We start from the raw sequence: 18,585 nt of genomic DNA on the forward strand, positions 1-18,585 counted from the left end.
TAGAAGCACAACCATTTCGCTACATTCGCATTAACATCTGCTAACCATGTGTATGTGACCAATAACATTTGATTTGGAACCTGCTCCGACAGACGGATGATAATGGGCCATTCTAATTCAAAACTAATTTCAACATATTGTTTAGTATATGTAAAGACAAGATCAAATTCAGAATAGTCTGAATGTCTAGCCCATAGGCCTATATATTTTGCTAAGGTTTGTATCACAACTAAAGTGGCCAAATAACTCCAAACGTAGCTTATAGGCCCAAGCCCCCTGGAACATGGATGGAGAGCCCATAGCCTACTGAAACGAGTTCTTATAAGCCCAGTCATTGCGTAATCGCCTGTGAAAACAGAGTTTTGACTGGCCACTTTTTAATAGCGGATCCCAGCCTTCTCGTGCTGCTACATTTATTGCTCAATTCCTAAAAACGACAAACGCTGTAGCCTACCTCGCATATTAAAAAAGTAGCTGCACGTAACGTGGATGACTTTCCTTTTTTTGTGGGCCATTCTAAATAAAAATGATTGCACACATATTATTAAACTATATGTAAAGACCAGATTAAATTGAGAAAAGAGCGCTTCCCTTTCATGTAACTTTTTTCAAATAATAATTTGTTGCATCATGCAGCCTTAGAATGTATTAGAAATCAAAACATGTAGCCTAACGTTTGTAGCACAACTAAAGTTGCACAAATAACTCTAAATTAAGCATATAGGAGGACCTCAATAGAGAAAAGCCACTCAACACAGAATAGCTGCATATACACACTCCCTCGGAAATCGTTTGGGGAAAAATATATTTTCTATTTTATTCAGCTATGTTCAATTGTATTGTTCTTACTATAAAATAATGCCACAGGAATTATAAGCATATCTTGCCTGCAAAATGAACTAGTGTTGCCCACAGCCATATGGCATAGCCAGATCAGGGCCTACCTAACATAAGGCCTAAAATAAATAATGGATTCGTTGTGACGGTGTTGGCTATTTAAAATCGATTTAGACTTTTTTTTAAAAATATAAATGTCCCAAAGGTTCACATCAGTGGCTTGTAGACTATGTGTTTATGTTAATTAACAGTCAATTACCGTGAGACTGGCAGTTATCTGCATGACAATCACTGGCTGACAAAATGTCATGACCGCCACAGCCCTATACACACACACCGAGGGTATGTTCTTCTCTGTTGGACCACATTACTCTGTGATCCATAAGCAGGGCTTAGCTCACACATCTCCCTCTGTGAAGGCCTCTATGAAAGGAGTGGCACTGAGGTAAAACCATGGGGGGATTAAACATTCAACACACATACGCGCACATTCACACAAACCTTCCCAGGTAAAGGTGAACTCGTCTCTCTGGCCACAGAAGGACTGTGTCTGTATGTGTGTGTGTTTAAGCCTCAAGGCGATAGATAAGGGTGGAATTTCAGTGGTTAGCTAGTTGTTAGGAGACTGAGGGAAGAGGGGTTAAAGTCCATAAGGTTCTCTAATACTTCTTTAAGATTGGACAAGGACTGGACTGCAATAAAATGTAGTGTTGCAACCTAGAGATTAGAACCTGAAGGTTACAAATGTTACTGTTGGAATGGATGGGTCATTCCCTTGTGCAAACACCAAAAGTACTGGCCTCGGACAGGGAGAGAGCATCCTGTTCCCTATGCTGTGCAGTGCTCTGGCCAAAAGGAATGGGATTAGGGCGCCATATTGGACACAGCCTTGGTGTTTGGGGTAATGCTGTACTGACCGGGTGAGATATGATGCAGCGCTTCCGGTTCTGGAGCCGGGAGAAGACGTTGCTAGGCAACAGGCAGCAGGTGGAGCTAGTGAGGATCACGCCCTCTCCCACGTGACTCTCCACCACCTGGAAGACAATCTGCTTGTCCTCAGTCTCCTCAAACACACGCTCCTACACACACACACACACACACACACACACACACACACACACGTTTGTTCAGCAGAGACAATGTGACAGTGAAGTTAACACATTTTCCCATTGCAGTGGCAACAGACCTTCAGTGCAACATTAAACAAATATTAGGACATTCAGAAATACAATGTAAAGGCCGAAGAGAACAAACATGGTGTACTTTCAAAATATTATTTTTTTTGCTGGAAAAATGGTTCACACAAAAACAGCTTTCCGAGCTACTTGCATATGGCTGTGTCGTAAACTAAGTTATGGCACATGATCTGAGATTCCAGACACAACGTGTCACATATACTGAACATAAATATAAATGCAACAAGATTTTCCTGAGTTACAGTTCATATAAGGAAATCAGTCAATTTAAATACATTCATTAGGCCCTAATCTATGGCTTTCACATGACTCGGAATACATATATGCATTGGTTGGTCGCAGATACCTTTAAAAAATAATTGTGGGTGTGGATCAGAAAACCAATCAGTATCTGGTGTGACCACCATTTGCCTCATGCAACGCGACACATCTCCTTCACATAGAGTTGATCAGGTTGTCGATTGTGGAATGTTGTCCCACTCCTCTTCAATGGCTGTGCAAAGTGGAACATGCTGTCGTACATGTTGATCCAGAGCATCTCAAACATGCTCAATGGGTGACATGTCTGTTGAGTATGCAGACCATGGAAGAACTGGGACAATTTTAGCATCCAGGAATTGTGTACAGATCCTTGCGACATGTGGCCGTGCATTATCATGCTGAAACATGCTGTAACGGTCGTCGTATATAGTGAACCAAGGCGCAGCGGGTTGAGTGCTCATATTAACTTTTATTGAACACTAAATAAACAAAACAAGAAAACGAACGCACGAACAATATTGCAGGCTAACACAGCAGTGCAAAAACAACTTCCCACAAGGGACATGTGAAAACAGGGCAACCTAAGTATGACTCCCAATCAGCAACAACGATGTACACCTGTTCCTGATTGAGAGCCATACCAGGCCAACACAAAGAAATACACAACATAGACAGATCATAGAAATACAAAACAGAACATAAAACAAAAACCCCGGACTACTCTAAACAAACACCCCTCTACATAAACACATATCCCAACAAACCCCAAACCACATGAAACAAACACCCCCCTGCCACGTCCTGACCAAACTACAATAACAAATAACCCGTTTACTGGTCAGGACGTGACACATGCGGTGATTAAGGTTGATGAATGACACGACAATGGGCCTCAGGATCTCATCACAGTATCACTGTGCATTCAAATTGCCATCGATTAAAATGCAGTTGTGTTCGTTGTCCGTAGTTTATGCCTGCCCATACCATAACCCCACCATGGGAGCGCACTGTTCACAACATTGGCATAAGCAAAACGCTCGCCCACACGACGCCTTACATGTGGTCTGCGGTTGTGAGGCTGGTCGGCCGTACTGCCAAATTCTCTAAAACAACGATGGAGGCAGCTTATGGTAGAGAAATTAACATTAAATTCTTTAGCAACAGCTCTGCCGGACATTCCTGCAGTCAGCATGCCAATTGCATGCTCCCTCAAAACATCTGAGCATTGTGTTGTGTGACAAAACTGCACATTTTAGAGTGGCCTTTTATTGTCCCCAGCACAAGCGTTTAATCAGCTTGCCACACATGTCAGGTGCATCGATGATCTTGCCAAAGGAGAAAGGGCCACTAACAGGGATGTAAACAAATTTGTGCACAAAATTTGAGAGAAATACACTTTTTGTCCGCACAGAAAATTTCTGGGACTTTTATTTCAGCTCATGAAACCAACACTTTACATGTTGCGTTTATATTTTTGTTCAGTGTAGTTCTACGATGTGATATTCCTATAAGACGACCTATTTCTTAAAGTAACTGCCCAGTGTTTCCAGGTTTCTATGAAATATGACCTATAATTACTTACAATGAGTGAAATAGTTTTCCTTGCAATTTGTTTTATTAAGTTTGTTAAAAAGCAGATTTTCTGTGTTGGAATGGTGTGGGCGTTTACCAACAACAGAATGGTCATAAAAAATATTCACGCAAGTAGACCGCTTACTGGCCAGCTCATCCTCCTCTAGACCGCTGATTGGTTAGCTCATCCTCCTCAGGGAGATGACATCATGTTCTATGAGGAAATAGCAAGCATTCTTGAAACGGTCTGAGATAAATGTTTTTTCTCCTATTTATGCTTTGGCCACAAATACAGGTATAGGATGAGTCAACAACAATTTTTCGATATAGGTTGACAGAATATTAACTTTTAAAAGTGACATTTTGACTGGGCAGTTACTTTAAGACTGAAAAGGAATATTGGGGCATGATCATGTTTTTACTGAAAAAGATTCTGTAAGCTATAAAAACAGAGAGTCTCACACTCCATATATATATATATATATATATATATATATATATATATATATATATATAACCTCCCAGTAATCTATTGGGTAAAAAAACACCAACGTCTCAGCATCACCAATGCCTTCTTCTGGGTGTGACTCTCTTTGTTTTCATAGCTTACAGTTTATTCCCCTTTAGTCAGCACCTCGACATGAAATACTTTTCTCTGGGTGTGTGCCAGCTCATGCTTTTTATTAGACTGAAAATGTCACATCTACAATGACTCAGGAATGGTGGTTTACAAAATGTTTCCCAGCTATCCTCATGATCCCCAGTCACAAGAGGGTTATGTACCCTGCTGACATTAGTGTTTCAATACAAATACAAACCCCATTGAGAAAAACATTACATGATTCGATGTGGTCATCGCTCCTTAATTAATTAATACAGAACACTGCTTGTGCTTAGTCCTGTTATGTATCGCTCATCACAATCATATGCACAGACAAATGTCTTGAAGGACACGATGCTCTCTACCTCTGTCACGTTCGTCTAAAGGAGTAGACCAAGGCGCAGCGTACTTAGAGTTCCACATGTTTAATAAATATGAAACTCACCAAAACAATACAGACGAAAACGAAGCGTGACGTTCTGGGCTGCTCACAGGCAGCTACACAAACACAAGATCCCACAAAGCACCGGTGGGAAAAGGTTCCCTAAGTATGATTCCTAATCAGAGACAACGATAGACAGCTGCCTCTGATTATGAACCATACTCGGCCCAAAACAAAGAAATACAAAAACATAGAAACATAGAACGCCCACCCTAGTCACACCCTGGCTTAACCAAAATAGAGAACAAAACCCTCTCTATGGCCAGGGCGTGACAACCTCACAATGCTCTTTCACCTTCTAACTAAACTAACCAGCTTGGATATACTACACAATGCCCGCAGGGCAGCTTAACACCTCCAAGTGTTTATTTCTAAGCCCTGATGGCTCTCTTGTGGGCAGGTAAGGTAAGGTGTGTTGGCCAGTCACCCGTGCAATGGTTACTATGTCTTTATTAGTAAAATAATAACTCCATGACAAAGTCGCACGTCACCAGATTAAACTAGCAGCAGTAACTGGCTGGGTCAGTGGCATACCTGACACATTCACAAATAAAATGGTATGTCCATCACATAAAGAGATAGACAAAAAACAACAATTACCCACTGAGGCGGGACACATTGTGCCTAAAATATTTCACTCATATTATTATAAGTCTTAAGCGGGGAAAACGATTATAAAGCCTATTCATCCAAAATAAGGTTAGAATCAAAGGAGTGAACTGCTGTCAGTGAGGAAATGTATCTGAACCAGGATGTCACATCTGTGTGTAGGAACGGACCAAAGCGCAGTGTGAGTTTCGTTCCACATCTTTATTATATTGTGAAACTTAGCCAAACAAACAATAAACTACAAACAAAACACAAACCGTGACGACAGAGGTGCAACATGCACTAACTCAAAATAATCTTCCACAAACACAGGTGGGAAAAACAACTACTTAAATATGATCCCCAATTAGAGACAACGATGACCAGCCTCTAATTGGGAATCATACAAAAACCTCAACATAGAAAAAAGAAACTAGAACACAACATAGAAAAAATTAACTAGATAAACCCCCCAGTCACGCCCTGACCTACTCTACCATAGAAAATAAGAGCACTCTATGGTCAGGACCTGACAGTACCCCCCCCCCCCAAAGGTGCGGACTCAGGCCGCAAAACCTGAAACCAAAAGGGAGGATTAGGGCGGTGTCTAGTGTTGGTGGCGGCTCAGGTGCAGGACGAAGAACCTTCTCATCCTGTGGATCCGCCAGCATTGGAGACGGCTCTGGTGCAGGACGAAGAACCCTCTCATCCTGCGGATCCGTCATCATTGGAGGCTCCGGTGTGGGACGCAGACCCCCCTCTGCTTGGCGCTCCCCCCTCTTTTGTGGAACCGGACCGCCTACCGTCGCCGGAGGCTCCGGACCAGAGGCTCCGGACCGGGGACCGTCGCCGGAGGCTCCGGACCGGGGACCGTCGCTACAGACTCCGCGCCATGGATCGTCGCTACAGGCTCCGCGCCATGGATCGCCGCTGGAGGCTTCGTGCCATGGATCATCACTAAAGGCTTCGTGCCATGGATCATCACTGGAGGCTTTGTGCCATGGATTATCACTGGAGGTTCCGGGCCATGGATTATCACTGGAGGCTTCGTGCCATGGATTATCACTACAGGCTCCGCGCAATGGATCATCACTGGAGGCTCCGGGCCATGGCTCATCACTGGAGGCTCCGGGCCATGGCTCATCACTGGAGGCTCCGGGCCATGGATTATCACTGGAGGCTTCGTGCCATGGATCATCACTGGAGGCTTCGAACTTGGAGCCGGAACAGGTCTCACCGGACTGAGGAGACATACTGGCAGCCTGATGCGGGGAGCTGCCACACGGGGCTTGGGAGACGCACTGGAGACCGGGTGCGGGGAGCAGGCACAGGATATACTGGGCTATGGAGGCGCACTGGAGGTCTGGAGCGTAGGGCTGGCATAACCCGTCCTGGCTGGATGCTCACTTTAGCGCCTGGCAAGGGCGGGGCGCTGGCACAGGACGCACTGGGCTGTGAAGGCGCACTGGCGACACAGTGCGTAGAGCTGGCGCAGGATATCCTGGACCGAGGAGGCGTACTGGAGACCAGGAGCGCTGAGCCGGCACAACCTGTCCTGGCTGAATGCTTACTTTAGCCCGGCAAATGCGGGGAGCCTGCAACGAGCGCACCGGGCTGTGAATGCGCACTGGGGATACCATACGCATCACCGCATAACACGGTGCCTGACTGGTCACACGCTCCCCACGGTAAGCAAGGGGAGTTGGCTCAGGTCTAAACCCTGACTCCGCCAATCTCCCTGTGTGCCCCCTGCAAATGTTTGTTTGGAGCTGCCTCTCGGGCTTCCGTCGTTGCCGTGCTAATTCATTGTATTGTCGCCGTTCCTCTCTCGCTGTCTCCGCCTGCTTCCATGGCAGGGTCTTGTCCCCTGCCATTACCTCCTCCCAGGTCCAGGATGTCCTCCACTCCCTTTCCTCCTGGGCCCAGGATCCCTGCTCCTCTTGGGCACGCTGCTTGGTCCTTTGGTGGTGGGAGATTCTGTCACGTATATCGTTCCACATCTTTATTATATTGTGAAACTTAGCCAAACAAACAATAAACTATAAACAAAACACAAACCGTGACAACAGAGGTGCAACATGCACTAACTCAAAATAATCTCCCACAAACACAGGTGGGAAAAACAACTACTTAAATATGATCCCCAATTAGAGTCAACGATGACCAGCTGCCCCTAATTGGGAATCATACAAAAACCCCAACATAGAAACTAGAGCACAACATAGAAAAAATAAACTAGATAAACCCCCCAGTTACGCCCTGACCTACTCTACCATAGAAAATAAGAGCACTCTATGGTCAGGACGTGGCACAGGAAAGTGTGGTCTCAGATGGTGACAGGAGATACTCTGAATATTTCACAACAGAATTTCCCTGTAACTCTCTAAAACACACTCTATTGTTCTCCTCCACAATGTGACACGATGGTATGTTCCTGAAAGTTTTAATCAATACACTGTAATGATTAAGTGTGTGAAATACCATGTAGCAATCTCCCCCGTGACCCCTGTCTATTTTGGTTTGAAGACCACACTTCCTGGCTCCCGTGGTGTACTTGTGAGCATGTGCAGAGCGTGACTAAGACCAGATGAAATAATTAATTCAATGGTAATGTGGACTCTCCCATAGTCATATCCTCCTACACCTTCCATAACAGGAAATGTCTGAAAGCCAACCCTTCTAAGGAAGGGGTGGGCAAACTGAATCTTTACAGTCTCCTGGCTTTTGTTCTAGATTGAGATCAGAGTATGTGAGTGGATCGGAGCAAGCAGTGGAGCGTGCCCAATTTTACTGGAGCAAGTTTCCCAAAGGCTGGAACGTCGGCCTTATCGCTCACTCAAATTTCGCTCCAGTAGTGCTCACTTCACAAGCTCAGTGTATGTCAGGCACAGCAGAAAGGAACGCGGTGGGTAGCTAGCTAAGTTGGTCATTGTAGCAAAGTATTTATAAAGTGAAAATCAGATCTCTTAAAAGTTTCGTTAATTTTCATTCTATTATCTAAACAATAGGCCATCATTGATTTTGGCTCAATAGGTCTGACATATTACCTCTTTCAAGGAGCTTTCTGTTTTGATAGGGTTATTTTACCTAAAATCCTTTAGGCCTACCTACAGAAAAACACATACTCATCCCTGCCCAGCCTGGCAAGAGTCCCAAGGGTGTTTAGCATTCCCAGTGGCTCTGCAAGCACTGAGCGCATATTCTCCAGGCACCATCACCTGAAGACACAGACTCAAGCCAAACTCATGTTTCTAAAAATGAATTCAAAGGCACTGTAGATGGAGCCTAATAAGGTATTTTTTGTTTAATTTGAATTTAATTCGAAGTAAGTCACAGACAATATATGTGAATTTGGAGCAGCAGTTTTTTTCCTTTGAGCGAGGAGCGTTTGGAAAGGACGTGGAGTGCCGGAGCGTTGCGCAAGCACCACTCCATGAGCGTTGAGCGGGATTTTCGACCGCTCAACTCCGCTCACATTCTCTGATTGAGATGCATCCTAGCGAAGTGTTATTGCTATTTCAGCATGAAAGGGCATTTTCCTCAAAGATGATACTCATACCAGTCAGCCTACTGTACCTGGATGAAGAAGGTTCCCGCTAGTGCCTGAGGGAGGTCGTGGCTGCTCAGTAGGGCTAGCTGCTCTGAGGCACTCAGCTGCCCGCTCAGCATGTGGGCTTCCTGCAGCTCCTCAAGCTGTTTCCTGGGCCACCACACAAGGAAACTGGGTTAACACACACACTCGCAGGCGCACCCACACCCAAGGTCTTTTTCAATGACCCATAACTATACAGAAACGTATTGACCTCTGGAATATGAAGGAGAGTCATTGCCTGCCACCTGACTACATAATTAATACACTAACACTGTGTCTGTACCTGTCCGATTGATCCCATTACAAAAACCATGGGAGACCGGCAAAACACAATAACAACAGACAGGTTGAGAACTTCACCACATTGTGAATGGGCTGAACATTAGGGGTTTCAATAGACTGCATTGTGTACCTGACAGCCATTATGTAAATACAATGACAGTCAATAACAGAGAAATGTCAAACTGAAGTGAAACCTCAGGGCACATATCTGAACTCAGTGTAACCACGAAGAGAACTGAATGTTACCAGGTTGGTTCTCGAGCCAACAATATATGCACTGGTCCATTCCCTATGCTTTCGAGGCTGCTTTTCATACTGTCATTTCAAAGTGAAGTAAATGAAAACTTTATACGTAAACATGTATTTCCGGTAGCTCTACGCTGAGGCCAGTGGTATGAGGGATGGAGTTGTTTTAGTGGCGTCTGTCAGTTTGTTTAATAGGTAACCAAGCAAGATAGACTCTAAAAGCTTAAGAATGCCCCCTACTGTCCAAAACATTTTTTTTTTACCCATGTGCAGTTGAGAAAACTTAGTATAAAAGTGCAAAACAGCATGGTATAGAGAAGGGTTTCCCAATCCTCTCCTCTGGGACCACCAGATGTTTGACTTATAGCACAAATTTGTTGGGAAGTACTGGTATAGAAACCTGAAGATAAGACATACTGTGGCTCAAACTGTTAGGATATACTGTAGCAAATAGCTATTTATTTTACTTCATCATAACACAGCAGGTCTGGGATTTGTTTACAGTCATGAAAAATTAGCAGGTTGTTATTTATAAATACATTTAGAGACCAACCTCAAAGTCTCTGTACAGTATGATGCTGAATGTGAAACTCTTCTAAATGAATCATAACAGAACATTTCTGGACTAGGCTAGTAGTTCTCTCCCTAATGTCACTCTAAGAACCTTTTCCCATCATCCAGAGCCTTGAGCTTAAAATACCCTGGGTTAAAGTTAAACCAAAGATTTTTATAACTAACCCAAGATAGACCAGGGCCTGTCGTTTTCAATGGGAGCAAATTAATCATAGTGGGCAGAACATGCAAGGAGGCGGGCAGTGCCAAGCAGGAGCTAATGAGATCCTACTGGTACATTCTAGCATTTATTTGCATATTTCTGTGATGTGTGTGTGTAATAATTCAATTCGCCCTTGCACTCCTTCTAAACAACGCACTTTTTTTAAAACTTTGGCAAAGGGTAAAGTCTACAAAACACTCTGCTTGTCTCCGATTCTAGTTTTGGCCATTGGGCTTCTTCTCATCACCATATTTGGCCAAACCGGATGCTTTACATTTATACATCCGGTGAAATATCTGGCTCATTGTTCTGTGGTTAAATCCTATTACATATAGTTTTTTAAAAACTAAAGCGTCATGTCGTAATGTTCAACCATGTTTTTAACACGGTACTACAATATGGTTGTTGACTGATTTATACTTTTTTTTATTTCATAATAATTAAGGAGTGGGGTAATGCCCATTTTTTGGCTTTATTGAAGAGATAGTAAAGTGTTGGAAAGACGGGGAAGTCAAAGGGCAGCAGGACAGATTTTAATCCATGCCGACTCTGTCATACATGTGTGCCGGGGTCAGTAGCTGTAACCGGCCACACAGGGTTTATACAGTTAAAAGGATTCACTGATCATGTTTTGTTCTTGTGCCTTCAGTGTGAGTGCAAAAAGGACTGAGGGGTATTTAGGTCTCAAAACCCGTATTTAGGTCTCAAAATCCGACTGCGACTGCAGTCAGCCAACAATGATTTGCAATTTGCTGAAATTGCTGCTGGCCTGCTAATGCCTGTGCACGAGCTGAGCGCCTGCTGGTGATGTCACTCAAAATGCACTTTTGCAGCCAGGCACGTGTGTTGTGACTGAGTGTGTGACAGAGAAAATCGTTTTTGTGTCATTTAGAGGGGAAAAGCATTTTAGCGTTTGAGTCACTTTTCAAAAGTTGCTAAAAGTTACAAATAATAAGTTTGCATCACTGCTTACAAATCCTACAACGCCCCTGCTAGTCACGTGATTGTATAGTGCCCTAAAATGTTCAAAATAAAAAGAGAGAACAAAATACATAAATTTACCGATTTGCATGATTTTATTAATCATGTGGTAATGCTCTTGGTCATACCTTTGACATTCTAAGCTGATAAAATTGGATAAAAGAGACGAGCTAGGGTTTCCACACTGACTATATCGTAAAAATTCAGGAAATCGAACATTTGCTTTTTGGTCTTAATTTAAAGTTAGGGTTAGGTGTAAGGCTAGCAGTGTGGTAAGGGTTAAGGTTATGTTTAAAATACCATTTTAAGAAGATCAATTGTAGACATAGGCGTGGTGTAACTTCAGATATTAGAGAAAGGACGAGATGGGAATCCCATTTGCCAATGAATGGAGGAACATATAGCGCCTCACCCAAAAGACTGTCGACCAATCGCGTTCACGTTATCATGCTGCGTCAAGCGGTTGCTAAACTAATCGTCAGGCAATCCCTTCTCAAAGTCAGGGAATGAGTCAAGAATATGGAGCGAGATACCTGCCAAAAGGTTGATGTACGTATCTTTCTAAGGTCTTCGAAAGCCAAGTTAACAAATAGATCACCGACCATTTCGAATCCCACCGTACCTTCTCCATGGATGAAGGTCATGGGTGCACCTCAACCACGCTCAAGGTCCTAATCAATATCATAACCACCATCGATAAGAGACAATACTGTGCAGCTGTATTCATCGACCTGGCCATGCCGGTGGGCGGAGCTGGGAGGGTCATCAGCTACATGGGAAACACATGGGTCCGGGTGTGTCCCATGATAAATAGACCTCTTTCACATTCATGGGGGGGGACTCTCTCCATGCAGACACCTTGGTTGATTGCTGTTGTGGTAGTTTTGTGGCTTTTTGGTTGTTTGCTTCATTACATTTATGCATGCAAACACTCACTTACACTACTGATTACTGATTACACACACCATTGTTAATTACTTTGTTTACTTTATTTAATAAATATACACTGCTCAAAAAAATAAAGGGAACACTTAAACAGCACAATGTAACTCCAAGTCAATCACACTTCTGTGAAATCAAACTGTCCACTTAGGAAGCAACACTGATTGACAATAAATTTCACATGCTGTTGTGCAAATGGAATAGACAACAGGTGGAAATTATAGGCAATTAGCAAGACACCCCCAGTAAAGGAGTGGTTCTGCAGGTTGGGACCACAGACCACTTCTCAGTTCCTATGCTTCCTGGCTGATGTTTTGGTCACCTTTGAATGCTGGCGGTGCTTTCACTCTAGTGGTAGCATGAGACGGAGTCTACAACCCACACAAGTGGCTCAGGTAGTGCAGCTCATCCAGGATGGCACATCAATGCGAGCTGTGGCAAGAAGGTTTGCTGTGTCTGTCAGCGTAGTGTCCAGAGCATGGAGGCGCTACCAGGAGACAGGCCAGTACATCAGGAGACGTGGAGGAGGCCGTAGGAGGGCAACAACCCAGCAGCAGGACCGCTACCTCCGCCTTTGTGCAAGGAGGAGCAGGAGGAGCACTGCCAGAGCCCTGCAAAATGACCTCCAGCAGGCCACAAATGTGCATGTGTGTGCTCAAACGGTCAGAAACAGTCTCCATGAGGGTGGTATGAGGGCCCGACATCCACAGGTGAGGGTTGTGCTTACAGCCCAACACCGTGCAGGACGTTTGGCATTTGCCAGAGACCACCAAGATTGGCAAATTCGCCACTGGCACCCTGTGCTCTTCACAGATGAAAGCAGGTTCACACTGAGCACGTGACAGACGTGACAGAGTCTGGAGACGCCGTGGAGAACGTTCTGCTGCCTGCAACATCCTCCAGCATGACCGGTTTGGCGGTGGGTCAGTCATGGTGTGGGGTGGCATTTCTTTGGGGGGCCGCACAGCCCTCCATGTGCTCGCCAGAGGCGGCCTGACTGCCATTAGGTACCGAGATGAGATCCTCAGACCCCTTGTGAGACCATATGCTGGTGTGGTTGGCCCTGGGTTCCTCCTAATGCAAGACAATGCTAGACCTCATGTGGCTGGAGTGTGTCAGCAGTCCCTGCAAGAGGAAGGCATTGATGCTATGGACTGGCCCGCCCGTTCCCCAGACCTGAATCCAATTGAGCACATCTGGGACATCATGTCTCGCAGCATCCACCAACGCCACGTTGCACCACAGACTGTCCAGGAGTTGGCGGATGCTTTAGTCCAGGTCTGGGAGGAGATCCCTCAGGAGACCAGCCGCCACCTCATCAGGAGCATGCCCAGGCGTTGTAGGGAGGTCATACAGGCACGTGGAGGCCACACACACTACTGAGACTCATTTTGACTTGTTGTGAGGACATTACATCAAAGTTGGATCAGCCTGTAGTGTGGTTTTCCACTTTAATTTTGAGTGTGACTCCAAATCCAGACCTCCATGGGTTGATAAATTGGATTTCCATTGATTATTTTTGTGTGATTTTGTTGTCAGCACATTCAACTATGTAAAGAAAAAAGTATTTAATAAGATTATTTCATTCATTCAGATCTAGGATGTGTTATTTTAGTGTTCCCTTTATTTTTTTGAGCAGTATATATTTTGATACTCCTTGTCTCCACGTTGTCTCCCTTTTGTTGCGAACTCTGAGACGCTTTGTAACACAATCACCACATTCTCATCGGCAGACTCAACAGCCTTGGTTTCTCAAATGACTGCCTCGCCTGGTTCACCAACTACTTCTCAAACAGAGTGCAGTGTGTCAAATCGGAGGGCCTGTTCTCCGGATCTCTGGCAGTCTCTATGGAGGTACCACAGGGTTCCATTCTCAGGCCAACTCTTTTCTCTGTATACATCAATGATGTCGTACTTGCTGCTGGTGATTCTCTGATCCATCTCTACGCAGACGACACCATTCTGTATACTTCTGGCCCTTCTTTGGACATCGTGTTAACAAACCTCCAGACGAGCTTCAATGCCATAACTCTCCTTCTGTGGCCTCCAACTGTTCTTAAATGCAAGTAAAACTAAATGCATGCTCTTCAACCGATCACTGCCCGCACCTGCCCACCCGTCCAGCATCACTACTCTGTACGGTCTGACTTGTAATTGTCTTGTCCACATATTCTAAATACCTAGGTGTCTGGTTAGACTGTAAACTCTCCTTCCAAACTCACATTAAGCATCTCCAATCCAAAATTAAATCTAGAATCGGCTTCCTATTTTGCAACAAAGCATCCTTCTCTCATGCTGCCAAACATACCCTCGTAAAACGAACTATCCTGCCAATCCTTGACTTCGGCAATGTCATTTACAAAATAGCCTCCAACACTCTACTCAGCAATTTGTATGCAGTCTATCACAGTGCCATCCGTTTTCTCACCAAAGCCCCATATACTACCCACCACTATGACCTGTATGCTCTTGTTGGCTGGCCCTCGCTTCATATTCATCACCAAACCCACTGGCTCCAGGTCATCTATAAGTCTTTGCTAGGTAACTCCCCGCCTTATCTCAGCTCACTGGTCGCCATAGCAGCACCCACCCGTAGCACGCACTCCAGCAGGTATATTTCACTGGTTACCCCCAAAGCCAATTCCTCCTTTGGCCACCTTTCCTTCCAGTTCTCTGCTGCCAATGACTGAAACGAATTGCAAAAATCACTGAAGCTGGAGACCCATATCTCCCTCCCTAACTTTAAGCACCAGCTGTCAGAGCAGCTCACAGATCACTGCACCTGTACATAGGCCATCTGTAAATAGCCCATCCAACTACCTCATCCCCATACTGTTATTTTTTTTTTTGCTCCTTTGCACCCCAGTATGTCTACTTGCACATTCATCTTTTGCACATCTATCACTTCAGTGTTTAATTGCTAAATTGTAATTATTTCACCACTATGGCCTATTTATTGCCTATCTCCCTTTTCTTACCTCATTTGCACATGCTGTATATATACTTTTTCTCTATTGTGTTATTGACTGTATGTTTGTTTATTCCATGTGTAACTCTGTGTTGTTATTTGTGTCACACTGCTTTCCTTAATCTTGGCCAGGTCGCAGTTGTATATGAGAACTTGTTCTCAACTAGCCTACCTGGTTAAATAAAGGTGAAATAAAAAAAGATAAGACTAAAATTTAGCTTTTTGGCCATCAAGGAAAACGCTATGTCTGGCGCAAACCCACCACCTCTCATCACCCCGAAAACACCATTCCCACCATCCCCCCATGTTTTTCATCGGCAGGGACTGGGAAACTGGTCAGAATTGAAGGAATGATGGATGGCGCTAAATACAAGGAAATTCTTGATTGAAACCTGCTTCAGTCTTCCAAAGATTTGAGACTGGGATGGAGGTTCACCTTCCAGCAGGACAATGACCCTAAGCATACTGATAAAGCAACACTCGAGTGGTTTAAGGGGAAACATTTTAAATGTCTTGGAATGGCCTAGTCAAAGCCCAGACCTCAACCCAATTGAGAATCTGTGGTTAAAGATAGCTGTACACCAGCGGATCCCATCCAACTTGAAGGAGCTGGAGCAGTTCTGCCTTGAAGAATAGCAAAAAAAAATCCCAGTGGCTACATGTGCCAAGCTTATAGAGGCATACCCCAAGAGACTTGCAGCTGTAATTGCTGCCAAAGGTGGCTCTACAAAGTATTGACTTTTTGGGGGGGGGTAAATAGTTATGCACGCTCAAGTTCTTTTTTTTGTTGTTATTTCTTGTTTGTTTCACAATAAAAAAATATTTTGCATCTTCAAAGTGGTAGGCATGTTGTGTAAATCAAATGATACAAACCCCCAACAAATCCATTTTAATTCCAGGTTGTAAGGCAAAAAAATAGGAAAAATGCCAAGGGGGGTAAATACTTTCGCAAGCCACTGTAACTGCTGCGTGATGGGGTTGTGCAACACAAATGGCTATAACAAGCCTACATACAGAGTGGAATTCACTAATAAAACAGTCAAAAGGCCTAATAAAAGGCATACAGTCCATTCTCCCAAATACTGGAAAAAGTGTTTCATTTGGTTACATGATCACCACACGCAGCTATAAAAAATAAATTATGCAATTATATGGCCATTAAATAACACACACAGCATGGCATATTTAGATAGAGTAATAGGCCTAGCCTACATCATATTTACTTTCTATTTTGCAGCTCAGGCGATTATTCTAGACAAGGCTCTTTATCATTCTCACACAAGTCATTCGCTGAAGGCCCAAGCCTAGATTACGCCATCTACTGGTGTAACGTTGTTATTGAATGCAGTTCTAAAACAAGCTCTAGACTTTTATTTTGGATATGAAACTAACGTCTGGGCTTGAGTTGCTTGATTGACTAGCTAACTTTGACTAGCTACGTTCGGTTCATGTCCTTTGAAGGTGCCACATTACTGACAAAAGTTTGTCTGTATAAAAAATATGTGACAGAGTAAAGGGAGACAAAGTAAGAATTGAATGTGTAAATGTTCATTCATAGTCGTAACATAAGGTTTGTTCATTTACAGATCTAATTTCACGCATGACTGTTCTTACAATCCTAACCATTTATGTATGGATTTTCTTACGATCCTAATGATACGTACGTTACGTACGTTCAAACTTTTGGCAGCTATCTTGCTCCATATGAGAAACCTGCCTATTTTACTCTAAAGTACATAATGTCACAATTCTTAAGCTATATGATATTACAGAGAACAAGTTAATTATCTCACATCACAGAAAATATTTCTAATGTTGTACTTCTTGTTCACGAAATTCATGCTAATGTTGGGTTTTTGAAATAGTTCTTCGTTATCTGTGCCCCACTTTACAGACAACACCCCATCCAGCGACTGTGATCTGAGGACCCTTTTTAGCAGCAACTGATAACGCGCTTGGCCCTAACCACTTGTCCATAATTGCTGACCGTCAACCTCCCTCTCCTCATGGTGTGCCAGTTGGGGTTGGTGCCATGCCAGCCAGGATGCCTACATGCCCCAGGTGCCTATGCTTTTCAGCAATGTCCAGTACAGACAGGGATGACAGGGAGGGTAGCTGTTGTTCTAGCTAAGGTTCAAGGCGACATGCCATTCCACAAACCTGCCCGGGACGGTTCCGTAGCCATTGAAGATCCTCCTCTGTGGGCTCTCGAGACAGAGGGTTGTAGTCGTCGGCCAGGTAATCTGGTTAATGATTCTATAATTGATTAAGTGGCTCTTTATCCTTGTAAAATGTTGACAGTTGTATGGAACACATTTTATTGCTAAGATGCTCAAACTTAACTTAATAGCTACACTCACTGACAAAGGATACATTTTATCCCTCAGGCTGGCCCTGGGCAAACTGGTAAGTTGCCCCTTACTATAGCTGCACTTCTCCACATTGCCAGACTTATGGTGGTCTTCTCCCCTTTTAATAATGCGCTTAACCTTGAAAAATACCATAAGGTCTGAAATAGACACCAAAGTCGACATACTGTACAAACAATTATCTAGGCTAAGCAAAACAAAATAATGTTTTGATCTACTGCTCTGCTAACTAGCTAGCTAAAGTGTAGTCAGTGGCTAGCTAAGACAGAGAAAGGGGATGTAAGAAGTTAATAGATTGAACACAGGTTTCTGATTGTGCTGGTGAAAGGTAGCTGAAAGTGTCGGCTAGAGATGACGTGGTAGTTGTTGTGAAATTGTTAGGTTAGATTACTTGTAAGATATTACTGCATGGTCGGAACTAGAAGCACAAGCATTTTGCTACACTCGCATTAACATCTGCTAACCATATGTATGTGACAAATAAAATTTGATTTGATGTTAGCTAAGTGTTGAGACAGGGTTATATAGCAAATACCTGAACACATAAAGCCATGATTGTAAATATGTTTTTAGAGAAAATACCTTGTCTGTAAAAAGTAATCTGATTATTTAGTAATGAGTTGATGGGGTTTTATCTTTTAAAGACCTCATAAATGCACATTCTAATTTGTAAATCTGTCTTTAATGCTGTGACTTGCAGTCTAGGATGAAAATGGCCTCATCTATGGGCAGACCCATGACTGAAGCTGTACAGGTGAGAGCATCAGTATTCAGTTCATCTAGTTTTCCTACTGCCCACTGGGCACACACTGGTTGAATCAACTTCGTTTACACGTCATTTCTATGACGTTGAACTAACATGGAATAGATGTTGAATTGATGTCTGTCCCCAGTGGGTGGATTCTAATATCTCGTGAACAGACGCATGTAACA

The 18,585-nt window shown here is 43.7% G+C and overlaps 1 protein-coding gene across 1 annotated transcript in view; it reads right to left on the minus strand.

The window, feature by feature from the left end:
• LOC115156346 (lambda-crystallin-like) overlaps positions 1 to 9,512 on the minus strand; it is a 29,353-nt gene extending 19,841 nt beyond the window's left edge. Inside the window, exons 1-5 of the mRNA XM_029703828.1 lie at positions 9,502 to 9,512; positions 9,074 to 9,197; positions 6,735 to 6,772; positions 4,913 to 4,943; positions 1,755 to 1,916 (exon numbers count right to left, since the gene is read on the minus strand). Of these exons, the coding sequence (XP_029559688.1) occupies positions 1,755 to 1,916; positions 4,913 to 4,943; positions 6,735 to 6,772; positions 9,074 to 9,197; positions 9,502 to 9,512 (366 nt within the window). The remainder of the gene's footprint in view (positions 1 to 1,754; positions 1,917 to 4,912; positions 4,944 to 6,734; positions 6,773 to 9,073; positions 9,198 to 9,501) is intronic.
• Positions 9,513 to 18,585: the final 9,073 nt, after the last annotated feature.

The sequence above is a fragment of the Salmo trutta genome, chromosome 20, assembly GCF_901001165.1.
Source record: "Salmo trutta chromosome 20, fSalTru1.1, whole genome shotgun sequence".
In the NCBI taxonomy this organism is placed as follows: Eukaryota; Metazoa; Chordata; class Actinopteri; order Salmoniformes; family Salmonidae; genus Salmo; species Salmo trutta.